We start from the raw sequence: 12,662 nt of genomic DNA, 5'->3' as shown, positions 1-12,662 counted from the left end.
TTTCACTCTTGTCACCCAGGCTAGAGTGCAATGGTGTGATCTCGGCTCATTGCAATCTCTGCCTCAGCCTCCCAAGTAGCTGGAATTACAGGCGCCGGCCACCATGCCCTGCTAATTTTTGAATTTTTAATGGAGACAGGGTTTCACCATGTTGGCCAAGCTGGTCTTGAACTCCTGGCCTCAGGTGATCTGCCCACCTTGGCCTCCCAAAGTGCTGGGATTGCAGGTGTGAGCCACCATGCCTGGCCTATTTTATTTTAATGTTTTAATTATTTTAGAGGCAGGGTCTCATTATGTTGCCCAGGCTGGAGTACAGTGGCTATTCACAGGCGCGATCCTACTACTAATCAACACTGGCGTTTTGACCTGCTCCATTTCCAACCTGGCCTGGTTCATCCCTCTTAGACAATCTGGTGGTCCCCGGTCCTGGGAGGTCGCTGTATTGATGCCGAACTTAGTGCAGACACCCAATTGACATAGTGCACTACAACGCAGAACTCTTGGACTCAAGCCATCCTCCTGTCTCAGCCTCCTGAGTAGGTGGGACTAGAGGCTCACGCCACCACACCTGGCTATGAGTCAGTTTTTTTTTTTGACAGCAAAGACATAGTCCTGTACAGAATCAAAGCTCTTGGAGGCCTTTGCCAACTCTTATCTTACTCTGTCTCTTCAGAGGGGATTGGTGGCAGAAGGACCAAACCCTGGAAAATTCTGATCACAGTAACGGTGGGTGAAGCATGAAATAAAGGAAGCCCTCCTTCACTGCTGCTGGGGGTATAAATTGCTACAACCATTTTGGAGAACAATTTGGAAAACAGTAAAGTAGAAGATTTGCATACCTCACCTGTTCACCAAATCCTCTCTTGTAAACCATGTACCCTGGAGACATTTTTGCCCCATGCACAAATTACATATAGATGCATGTTGCAGCCGATTGTGGTGGCTCTTTGTCCAGCACTTTGGGAGGCTGAGGCAGAGGGGTGCGGGGAATCAGTCGAGGTCAGGAGTTCAAGGCCAGCCTGGACAACATGATGAAACCCCGTCTCTACTAAAAATACAAAAATTAGCTGGGCATTGTGGCGTGCACCTGTAATCCCAGCTACTTGGGAGGCTGAGGCAGGAGAATCGCTTGAACCCAAGAGGCAGAGGTTGCAGTGAGCCGAGGTCGCGCCACTGTACTTCAGCCTGGGTAACAAAGAGAGACTCCTTGTCAAAAAAAAAAAAGAGTGTGTTGCTCCAGTTACTACTGCTGCTGCATAACAAACCATCCCACATTTAGTGGTGTAAAACAATAACCATTTTATCATGCTCATTGTTTTGGAAAGGGCACAGTGGGACAGCTTGTCTGGGGCTTTAGACAGGAAGATTTAAAGGGTGAGGACGACTTGACAGCTGGGAGTTGGGACATCTAAAGCCTTGTTCTCTGACATGCTTGGTGGCTGATGCTGGCTGTCATCTGGAACTCTGCCATGACCATAGCATCTGTTTGTGGCCTCTCCACTTGGCCTGGGCTTCTTCACAGCATGGGGGTTCCAGGCTCCAAAGGTGAGTGTCCCAATGATCAAGAAAGAAGCTGCATTGCCTCACAAATTGTGCAGCATTGTTTCCGTCTTTTTTTTTTTTTTTTTTTGAGACAGAGTCTCACTCGCTCTGTCGCCCAGGCTGGAGTGCAGCGGGGCAATCTCAGAATCTCGGCTCACTGCAACCTCTACCTGCCAGCTTCAAGTTATTATCCCACCTCAGCCTCCCAAGTAGCTGGGATTACAGGCATGCACCACCACACTTGGGCTAATTTTTGTATTTTTAGTAGAGATGGGGTTTCGCCATGCCAGCCAGGCTGGTCTTGAACTCCTGACTTCAAATGATCAGCCTGCCTCAGCCTCCCAAAGTGCTGGGATTACAGGCATAAGCCATCAGGCCTGGCCATTTTCATCTTTTTACTGGTTATGGATGATTCACAATCCCACCCAGATTCACAGGAAGGGGAATTACAGTAAGTTCTAGAAAAGCATGAGGACAGGAAATATTGTTGAGGACATCTTTGGAAAATACATTCTGCCACACACACACATTGCAGTCATGTTTGTGCCAGTCCACCATCCCTTATCCAATGCCCTCGGAGCTAAACGTGTTTTAAATTTTAGAAATTCTCAGAATTTTGAAAGATAGTATGGTGTATTCATGAAATCTCCTATCATACCCCTTGAGAGGACTGGTTCATCCTGTAAGCAAAAATCTAAACTCGGTGTGGTGGCCCATGCCTGTAGTCCCAGCTACTTAGGAGGCTGAGGCAGGAGGATCGATTGAGCCCAGGAGGTTGATGCTGCAGTGAGCTGTGATCACACCACTGCATCCCAGCCTGGGCGACAGAGGGAGACCCTGACTCAAAAAAAAAAAAAAAAAAAAAAAAAAAATCTAAATATCTCCTTAGTGGAACATATGAATATTCACATTAAGTGGCATAATGATTATAAATAGCTTTCTGTCTATTCAGGTCAGGCTTTGCCACTAAAGAAGTTCAAATCAGGTCAGATCTTGCTGCTAAATAAATTATAAAAAGCCTTCCATTTTTAGGTTTCCTACAATTTGAATCGTGGCTAAGGATTTATGGACCAGTATGAGGAAAAAATTGGAACAAACTTAAATAGACATCATTAGGAAAAAGGATTTTAAAAGGTGAGGCTAAGTTATATGATGAAATATTATACAGCAGTGAAAATGAATAAACTTGAGCTACATGTATCATTATGGAAATATCTTATAAAAATTATGTCAGGAGAAAGCAAGTTGCAGAAGAGTATATGTATGATAAATAAGGGTAGGCCAGGTTTTCTGTATTAAAAATAGCCCCTGGCCTGGTGCAGTGGCTTATGCCTATAATCCCAGCACTTTGGGTGGCCGAGGTGGGCGGATCACTTGAGGTCAGGAGTTGGAGAACAGCATGTCCAAGATGGTGAAACCCTGTCTCTACTAAAAATACAATAATTAGCTGAGCATGGTGGTGCATGCCTGTAGTCCCAGCTACTTGGGAGTCTGAGGCAGGAAAATCACTTGAACCCAGGAGGCAGAGGTTGCAATGAGCCAAGATCATGCCACTGTACTCCAGGCTGGGCAACAGAGCAAGACTTGTCTAAAAAAAAAAAAAAAAAAAAAAACCAAAAAACCCTATATCTCAGAGGCTTTATTTATTGCTCATGCTACATGTCATTATTGGCCAAATGGAGTCGGGAGCATCTCCTCCTCATTCTAGAACTCAGTTGGTGGGCGGCTGCTCTGAAGAACATTGATGGTTATTTGATAGAAGGAAAAGTAGGGGGAAGGATATTCTGGCTCTTTTTTATTCTTATTTTTTTTTTCTCAAGATGGAGTTTTGCTCTTTGTTACCCATGCTGGAGTGCAGTGGCATGATCTCGGCTCACTACAAACTCTGCCTCCCAGATTCAAGCAATTCTCTGTCTCAGCCTCCTGAGTAGCTAGAATTACAGGTGCCCGCCATCATGCCTGGCTAATTTTTGTATTTTTAGTAGATATGGGGTTGAATCACCATGTTGGCCAGGCTGGTCTCGAACTCTTGACTTCAGGTGATCCGCCCATCTCGGCCTTCCAAAGTGCTGGGGTTACAGGCTTGAGCCACTACGCCCTGCCGTATTGTTTTCTTTATGTGTTTGATTTCAGCCAGCCTGCAATTGGGTGCTGACAAGCACAAGAGGCCCCACTTGTGCTCTCCTGAGATTTCACCAAGGACCTCCCTTTCTTTAGGCCACTCCCCTGCGCTAAAACCTTCAAGGGCTCTGTATGGCTCACAGGAAAAAGTTAAGAATAGTGATGGCTCCCATGGATTGAGCACTTCCTACATATCAGGCACTTTATAGAGATACTATTTGTAATCTGTGCACGATCCTAGAAAGAAGGAACTGTCTGATCTCCATTTTACAGATGCTGAAATGGAGTCTCCGAGAGGTGAAGTTACTTGCCAAGATGACAGAGTGAGGGCAGGGAGGAAGGAAGACTGGTGGCTAGATCTGTCTGATTTTAGGGCCCATGTTGAGCCACAGGGTCAGGCCTCACTCCTCCAGCCTCACCCCTCACCTCTTTCTTTTCCTTGGCAGGACTAACTGCTCCAACCAGGCAGGCCTCTTCTCACTGCCCCTTGAGCAAACCTGTCTCAATGTCCCTTCAAAGACCATCTAGAATCTCATAGGACACCTTTCCCTACTGCCAGCCATGCTGAGTCCTGCCCTTATGACAGTGTCGCCCAGTTAGTCACTTTCCTGTCGGTCATATGTCACTAGGTTGCAGGAATGTCTTAGTCATCTTTGCATCTGCCATGCCCAGCACACACTCACTGCACACCTGTCATCCTTCAACAATTATTCAGCGCCCACTGGCTGCTGAGCACTGCGCTAGGTGCAAGGATACAGCAGAGAGTGAAACCAAATCTCTGCTCTTGTGAAGTTTATGTTCTGATCTGGGAGATGAAAATGAACAAGTAAATCTGTACATGTATAGTAGAATGTCAGGGTGATAAAACGTGCTATGGAGAAAAATCAGGCTGAGGAAGGATATGGATAGAGAGTGCTGGGATGGGGAGAGGAAAGCTACTTTAGAGGAAAGGTCTTTTTGAGAAGGTAACATTTGAGCAGAGATTAGAATACAGTGAGTTTGTCTGAGGAACTGAATAGTTACATGAATACATAATGAATGCATGCTTTAGTGAGTTGGAAACCTAACTTGGAGATGAAAAAGGGTGTGGAGGAAGGAGTTTGAGGTAGGGATGCCTGGATCCCCTGACATCTTTCTTTTTCTTCCATCTAAAAACATAAACGGCCGGACGTGGTGGCTCATGCCTGTAATCCCAACACTTTGGGAGATCGAGGCAGGCGGATCACCTGAGGTCGGGAGTTCGAGACCAGCCTGACCAACATGGTGAAACCCTGTCTCTACTAAAAATGCAAAATTAGCTGGGCGTGGTGGTGCTTGCCTGTAATCCCAGCTACTTGGGAGGCTGAGGCAGGAGAATCGCTTGAACCTGGGAGGTGAAGGTTGCTGTGAGCGAAGATTGTGCCATTACACTCCAGCCTGGGCAACAAGAGCGAAACTCCATCTGAAAAACAAAAACAACAAACAAAAAAAACCCATAACCAGTTTGTTTATTTATTTTTGAGATGGAGTCTTGCTCTGTTGCCCAGGCTGGAGTGCAGTGGTGCGATCTCAGCTCATTGCAACCTCCACCTCCAGGGTTCAAGCGATTCTTGTGCCTAATTTTTGTGCAAAATTTTTGTATTTTGCTTTTTTTTTTTTTTTGAGATGGAGTCTCACTCTGTTGTCCAGGCTGGACAACAGGTGGTGTGCAATGGCACGATCTCGGCTCACTGCAACCTCTGCCTCTGCCTCCCAGGTTCAAGCAATCCTCCTGCCGCAGCCTCCCGTGTAGCTGGGAATACAGGCACATACCACCAAGCCCAGCTAATTTTTGTATTTTTTAGTAGAGATGGGGTTTCATGATGTTGGCCAGGCTACTCTCAAATCCTGACCTCAAGTGATCTGCCTGCCTCAGCCTCTCAAAGTGGTGGGATTACAGGCGTGAGCCACTCACTGTACCTGGCCTAAAACATAACCAATTTATTTTGATGCCTTATTATTTTTGATAGGTCAGAAGTAGAGATTGATCATTGGTACATAGTTTAGATGTAGGAAGGTTTCTCTTTCTCTGTCCAGAATAGACTGGATATTACAGAATGTTATGGTATAATTGTTAATTCTCTTAATATTACTGTGGTTTTGAAGGATAATGTAATTTTCCTTAGGATTTGCTACTGAAGTATTAAGGCATGAAGTATCAGTAAGGCAGCAACTTACTTTGTTTATTGTTTTTTGAGTCAGGGTGTCGCTCTGTCTCCCAGGCTGGAGTGTAGTGGCGCTATCTTGGCTCACTGCAACCTCCACCTCCTGGATTTAAGATATCCTCCCACATCAGCCTCTCAAGTAGCTGGGACTATAGGCACACGCCATCATGCCCAGCTAATTATTTTGTATTTTTTGTGGAAATGGGGTTTTGCCATGTTGGCCAGACTGGTCTCAAACTCCTGAGCTCAAGCAATCCGTCCGCCTTTGCCTCCCAAAATGCTAGGATTACAGGCATAATTGCCCAGCCTACCTTTAATATTTAGCAAAAAATAAAAATTTTCAACATATGAATATAGATACATACATATGGAAAAATGATAAGAATGATCAAATCCAGGTGGGGAGTGTGTGAATGATGCTTCTACTATTCTTTCAACTTTTCTATATGTTTGAAAATGTTTCATAGATATGAGGGTTGGGAGGGGCCATTGTGTGGGCCAACAAAGTATTTGTAAGTTAGATGATTCCGGCTAGTCTGGGATTTCTGGTCCAGGGCCTTACCTGCACTATTTCATCTGATCCACATCACATCCCTGTGGGGTGGGCAGCACTGGGTCTGGTTCACAGGTGACGAATAGAGAAGCTCAGAGAGGTAAGTGACTTTCCAAAGTCACACAGCCAGGAGAGGCCAAGCCGAGATTTGAACTCACATCTATCTGAGTCAAAATTCTCTGCTTTCCTTTTTTGTTGTTTAAGCCTCTTCTCTTCCACCATACCATTCCCCAGGGGTATTGAATTAGGTGACAGCTAAGTGCACTTACTACGTGCACTTTGCGTGTATTACTTAAATTCTCACAACAACCTGATGAGGTTGCTAATAACCTCCTCCATTTTACTGAGGCACAGAGAGTTTAACTTGTGTTAACTCTAACACAAGTCACACAGCTAACAATGGAAAAGCTGGGAGTCAGAGAACCTGGGCAGTGTGGCTCTAGACTCCCCACTTAAAGGATCAAAGAAACACTGTAAAAAGTAGAAATCACTTTAGGAATATAAATCAGGATTATTTTTGATTCTCACAGAATCTCTGCAAAGTCCTCTCCCCTCCCTACTGCTTCCAGCATTCCCAGATAGTACCCTAGTTTCAGATGTGTCTACACCGGGGACACTGGCCTCCTCAGTCCAGCTCCTTGAAGCTACTGCTTCTTGCCATAAATTTCTAGGACTGTTCATTGCCTTCTGAGGTCCTTTGAGCTGATGCTGATCTGAAAGCATTTTTTTGGATATGGTCCCACACCCAGGTGATGGGGATAGGATACCGATTTATCTGCAGGATAAGAATTAGAGGCCACACAGACTGCTGAGACAGTTACAACCTAGAGGTCAAGGGCCTGACATGGGAGACAGGTTAGTTTTGATCTGAGCCCTTAATGCAAGGCTTGGGTGAATTGCCTTTCCATCCAGAAACCTCAGTTTCCTCACTTGTACAATAGCAATAATAACAACACACATCTCAAGACTAGTGGGGGAATTTCACGGCATTAGTAAAGTCCATGTTTCTCAGCAGAAGTCTAGAGACATTCACAATTGTTATCATTATGCTATTTCTGATACAGTAGGATGTGGACCCTAACTAGAGGTCCAAGTTCATCCCTACTTCCCCTACTACTTCACTGGATTTTATTCATGTTGGCCTTGGATTCAACTCGGGGGCAGATCAGCCCTTTTCCTACCTCAGGGCCTTTGCACCTGCTGTTCCCCCTGGTATGACTGCTTTTTCCCCAGGTTATTCTAAAAAGCTGGCGCTTTCTCACCCTTTTATGTCTCAGCTCGTGTCACTGCTCAGTGAGGTCTTTCTTGACCACTCCAGCCTGCCTGCAATACATCCTCCTGTTTTATCGTATTCATATGTGTTACCAGTACCTGATATTACTAGTCGATTTGTTTCTTTTACCTCTCACATAATTTAAGTTTCAAGAAGACAGATTTTGATCGTTTTTTTCTCTGTAGCATGCCCAGCGCCAACAACTGTATCTGGCATTCAATAAATAAATGGTGAATTGAATAAATGAATGAATGAATGAGGGTGTATACCAGGCCGAACCCCCAAGCCTTTCAATCCCCACTCTTCTGCTGCAGTGGGCAAACGAGACGAGTCAGACTTTGTAGATGGTCCCTTGGCCCCCGAGATGGGGGCGAGCGAGCGCGGAGCACTTGGGAGACGTTCCCCGTAAGCCTGGGCGGTGGCCGCACTGGGAGAGGGGCTGTCGCCATTTGGCGATATTCCATGCGGGCTGCAGTGGGGGCCGGGCGAGGGTCGGCAGCGAGCGCAAGCGCGCGGGTCTTTTGCGACGGTGCCCGGCGGCGCTGGCCCCGCCTCCCGCGCGTGCGCCCCGCCCCGCCCCCGCCGCTGCGCCCGCTCGGGGCCGCTCTGGCCCCCACCCGCTTCATGTGGCCCGGCCCGCGGCGGCCGGCGGCTGGGAGCGGCGAGGCGGCGGCGGCGAGTGGCGGCCCGCGAGGCCCGGGAGGCGGTGGCCGAGGCCCAGGCGGTGGCGGCGGCGGCCCAGGAGGCGGCGGACGGGGAGCGGCGGGAGCAGGCCCGGCCCGGCTCTCGAGCGGCCGCCCGGCTGCAGCATGCGCGCCCGCCGGGGGCTGCTGCGGCTGCCGCGCCGCTCGCTGCTCGCCGCGCTCTTCTTCTTTTCTCTCTCGTCCTCGCTGCTCTACTTCGTCTATGTGGCGCCCGGCATAGGTAGGAAGGGGGTTTGGGACCCCGTCGGCTGCCGCTCTGGCCTTGAGGGACCCGGGGAATCCCCGCCCCTTCCTGGGGGCCCCGGCCGGGAGGCGGCCTCCAACCTGGTCCTCCGAAGACTCTGGAGTCCTGGCCCGGCTCTCGGGGACCCCAGGACATTCCTGCCCTCCACACACCAACGGGCTCCCGGGACTCCTCTCCCGCGCCAGCCTCCGGCCCACCCCGCCCCTTATAACGCCGCCCTCGCGAACCGGACGGTGCCTTCACGCCTGCCCCTTGCTCCGGGACCCTCTTCCCGCTCTTACCTCGCTGGAACTCCCACGTCCCGCTCCTCTGCTCGAGAACTCCCGCTTCACCTTCCCGTCCCCGGGGTCTCCTGGAACCCCCATTCCCGGCATTCCCCGCACCCCAAGCCCCCGCGGCGCGCCCGCTCCTTGCCGAGCCCATGTGCCCGGGTCTCAGGCCGCCCCACCTTCTGGCTCCCATCCGTCCTCCCCCACTCCCCGTGACTCCATCGTTTCCTGCTCCCGTGAGCCCCCTCCCTCCCCTTTTTTCCACCACTTCCCCCATCCACCTCCAGGTCCTCCGTAACTCACGTTCACTTCTTCAATGGCCTGATCTCTCTGCCTGCCCGGTGGCACCACCTTTCTCCTTACAGAGGTCCACCCCCATTCAGTCTCCTGCTAACCCCCTGAGCGTCCCATGCTTCTTCCCCATCTCCCCCTGCCCCCACCTCGCGTATCCACAAGGGCACATCCTTGTTACCTTTGCCCCCAGCCCCCCAGCCTTTCAGCCACGGCTTCTTTCTCAACTGAAGACTTGGGGAAGGGGTGCTGTCTGTATTCTCCTTTCTTCCACTTCTGCCCTCTCCTAGCCTTGCGGGTGGATAGTGGTTCTTCAGTATTGGATAGTGCCTGCTCTGGGGACAAAGGGGAAGTTTAAATTGGCCCTAGAGAAGGGGATATGGCTGGGGTCTTTGGGAAATGGTACCAGGTGAGAAGGGGGAGCATGGAGGAAAGATGTAATGGGTACTCCTTTTCAAAGTCTTATCCTTTAAAGGAAAGACAGTCTCTGGAGAAACTGACCCTGCCACCCCTCCCCCGCCCGCCCCAAGCATAGTCTTTTATAAGACCACAGGGCACCATTTAGGACAGGAAGAGATCAGAAGGAAAGACAGCATGATGGTTAAGAGCGGAGGACACAGAGGTCAGACTTGCATTCCATTCTCTGCCCTGTATGACCTTGGGCAGGTTACTAAGCCTTAGCTTTTCTCCTCTGTAAAATGGGAATATGAGCCCAATCTCATACGGTGTTAAGGATGGAAGTAGATACTTGTTCTTTAAAAGCACTCACCACTGTACTTGATGCTTGAAGAGTTTTAAAAATAAGTAAATGCAGCTATTACATGTAACTTCCAGGAAGAAGGGAGTTAGGTGGAAGGCTTAAAGAATGTGTTTGCCTGACTTGGCATCACTATGAGGAAACCTCAGTTTATGGTGAAAAATGATCAGAAGATGCTGTTGGGGCAGGGGCAGGAAGAGTAAATTCTGCTAGAAACATGTTGGATTATATGGCTTTTATGAAAGGGTTGATGGTTTAGCTTTAGGGAAGTGCCTTTTAGGATTGTAGCAATAACTAGTGCTATTCTCTGTTGACCTGTCAACACAGAACTAGCTGAATAGAGAAATTTCCAGATAGAGCAGGAGATCGTCTCCTGATTATTTTTTAAAGCATATTTTACTTGTGGTTAATGTTGTTGTTTTGAACTATCAACTAGATCTGGAAAGATAGAACAGGCAACATCAGATTGCCCTGTTTACAAAGTGTCATAGGGGAAAGTGTCCCTCTAGGAAGGTATAATATGTGGCCTGATGGATTTGATGAGTAGATTGTAAAAGGGTTGCGATTCTGGCAGAACAAGAGCAGATAACTAATTAGTGGAATTAACTGAGAAAAGAATTCATTAGCATGTTGGCTATTAGACTTTAATAACAATGGGTGTGAAAAGATGGGATTTGGACCTAGAGGCAGTCTTAGAGCCATAAGCCTTTTTTTCTCCTTTTGTGAAAGTGACAGGTACTTCTGGTCTAAGTCCATAAATCAACTATATCTAAATGGAAAACTATCTACTGTGATGGTAATCACCCTTTTGATAGAAAAGTTAGAAGCTAGATTCTCCAACAGAAATGGAACTTACCAATTTAATTAAGATTCCTCAACAGTAGATTTTTAGGTCAGTGGAACCCCTGTGTAAAGCGATGAGCTACTGCCATGCCTAGAATCCTATATCACTGATAGCTGAAAAAGAGGCAGAGCAGTTACATTTTCATTAGTACTGTATCTCTTTGAATGTAAGCCTTCTGAAGGGGAATTCTACTTAGGATGGAAATTTTGTTCGTGGGAAAGGGGAACAATTAAAAAAGGATGTGGAGTAGTTACATTTAGCTGTTTGCCCTTCCTACTAATGATTTTTTTTTTTTTTTTTTTTTTTTTTTTGGATACAGAGTCTCGCTCTGTTGCCCAGGCTGGAGTGCAGTGATGTTCATAGCTTACTGCAGCCTTGATCTCCTGGGCACAAGCGATCCTCCTGCCTCAGCCTCCTGAGTAGGTGGTATTACAGGTACATACCACCCTGCCTGGCTAACTTTTAAAACAGTGTTTTTGTAGAGACAGGATCTCACTATGATGTACAAGCTCTGTTGAAATTAAATTTTTCGAATGTCTAGCTTTGGAAGTGGGGTGGCAAATTTTTTCAAGGTTAAGGCGATCTCGGAAATAAAAGGTTGGTTTGTGTTCCTTGGGATATGAAGACCTTATTTGAACAATTATTAAAATGCGCTTAGAAAATAATATTAGGTTGGCTGTGCACAGTGGCTCACGCCTGTAATCCCAGCACTTTGGGAGGCTGAGGTGGGTGGATCATGAGGTCAGGAGTCAAGACCAGCCTGTCCAAGATGGTGAAACCCCATCACTACTAAAAATACAAAAATTAGCTGGGTGTGGTGGCAGGTGTCTGTAATCCCAGCTACTCAGGAGGCTGAGGCAGGAGAATCGCTTGAACCCAGGTGGCAGAGGTTGCTGTGAGCCGAGATCGCACCACTGCATTCCTGTCTGGGCAATAGAGTGAGACTCTGTCTCAAAATAAATAAATAAATAAATAAATAAAAATAACATTAGGTTGAGCCATATGAAATTTCTGTTTTTTGCAGGTCAAAAGAGTTGCCTATCAGCAGTTTCATGTAGTTCACTTTAATAAATTTCCCAATGACAATTCTGCTTTCTGGCACAGTGGAAAGTGTTGAACTTGTGTTTCCTTCTAGGTTTAACTTTTTCCAGTGCTTGCTTTTGATTTGCTTTGTATACCCTGTGGCTACGTTGTGCTCAAGGGCTAGAGATATCTTCACTCCAAGAATACATTACAATTATATTCGGAAATAGTAGACTTGAATTTGAAATAAGAAAAATCATGTAGCTATAAATGTTTTGAATTGTCCATGTATACTGTAACCCAGCCAACATTTTAGCCTAACCATTAACTTAGTATTTTTGAGATCTCATGCCACTTAATATGGGTGACCCGTATTCTAAGAGCAGAGGAAACTTTTCTTGGACTTGAGAGTCATCTGTGAAATGGGGTACCATCTCACCTAGAAAATTGGATATGAGGAAAATTACTAAACAAGACTATTAATAGTGTGTTTGCAAAAAATACAAAGTGCCCTCAGCCATAATAATCCCATTTGATCCATTTAATGTTTTAAAAGTATGGCTTCGTTGGTATTTTTTTTTTTTAAGACAGAGTTTCGCTCTTTTGCCCAGGCTGGAGTGAAGTGGCGTGATTTCGGCTCACTGCAACCTCTGCCCTCCAGGTTCAAGTGATTCTTCTGCTTCAGCCTCCCGAGTAGCTGAGATTATAGGCGCTTGCCACCACCGGCCAATATTTGTATTTTTAGTAGAGATGGGGTTTTACCACGTTGGCCAGGCTTGTCTCAAACTCCTGACCTCAGGTGATTCACCCACCTCAGTCTCCCAAAGTGCTAGGATTTTTTTTTTTTTTTTTTTTTTT

At 47.0% G+C, this 12,662-nt stretch overlaps 1 protein-coding gene across 1 annotated transcript in view; it reads left to right on the top strand.

Annotated features, from left to right (window-relative positions):
• Positions 1 to 8,265: 8,265 nt before the first annotated feature.
• B4GALT5 (beta-1,4-galactosyltransferase 5) overlaps positions 8,266 to 12,662 on the top strand; it is an 86,398-nt gene continuing 82,001 nt past the window's right edge. The window contains exon 1 of the mRNA XM_023184126.2: positions 8,266 to 8,596. Within this exon, the coding sequence (XP_023039894.1) occupies positions 8,482 to 8,596 (115 nt within the window). The 5' untranslated portion in view covers positions 8,266 to 8,481. The remainder of the gene's footprint in view (positions 8,597 to 12,662) is intronic.

Source organism: Piliocolobus tephrosceles, chromosome 20 (assembly GCF_002776525.5).
Source record: "Piliocolobus tephrosceles isolate RC106 chromosome 20, ASM277652v3, whole genome shotgun sequence".
Lineage (NCBI taxonomy): Eukaryota > Metazoa > Chordata > Mammalia > Primates > Cercopithecidae > Piliocolobus > Piliocolobus tephrosceles.
The sequence above is the reverse complement of the archived record's forward strand: the minus strand, read 5'-3'. Positions and strand labels throughout refer to the sequence as shown.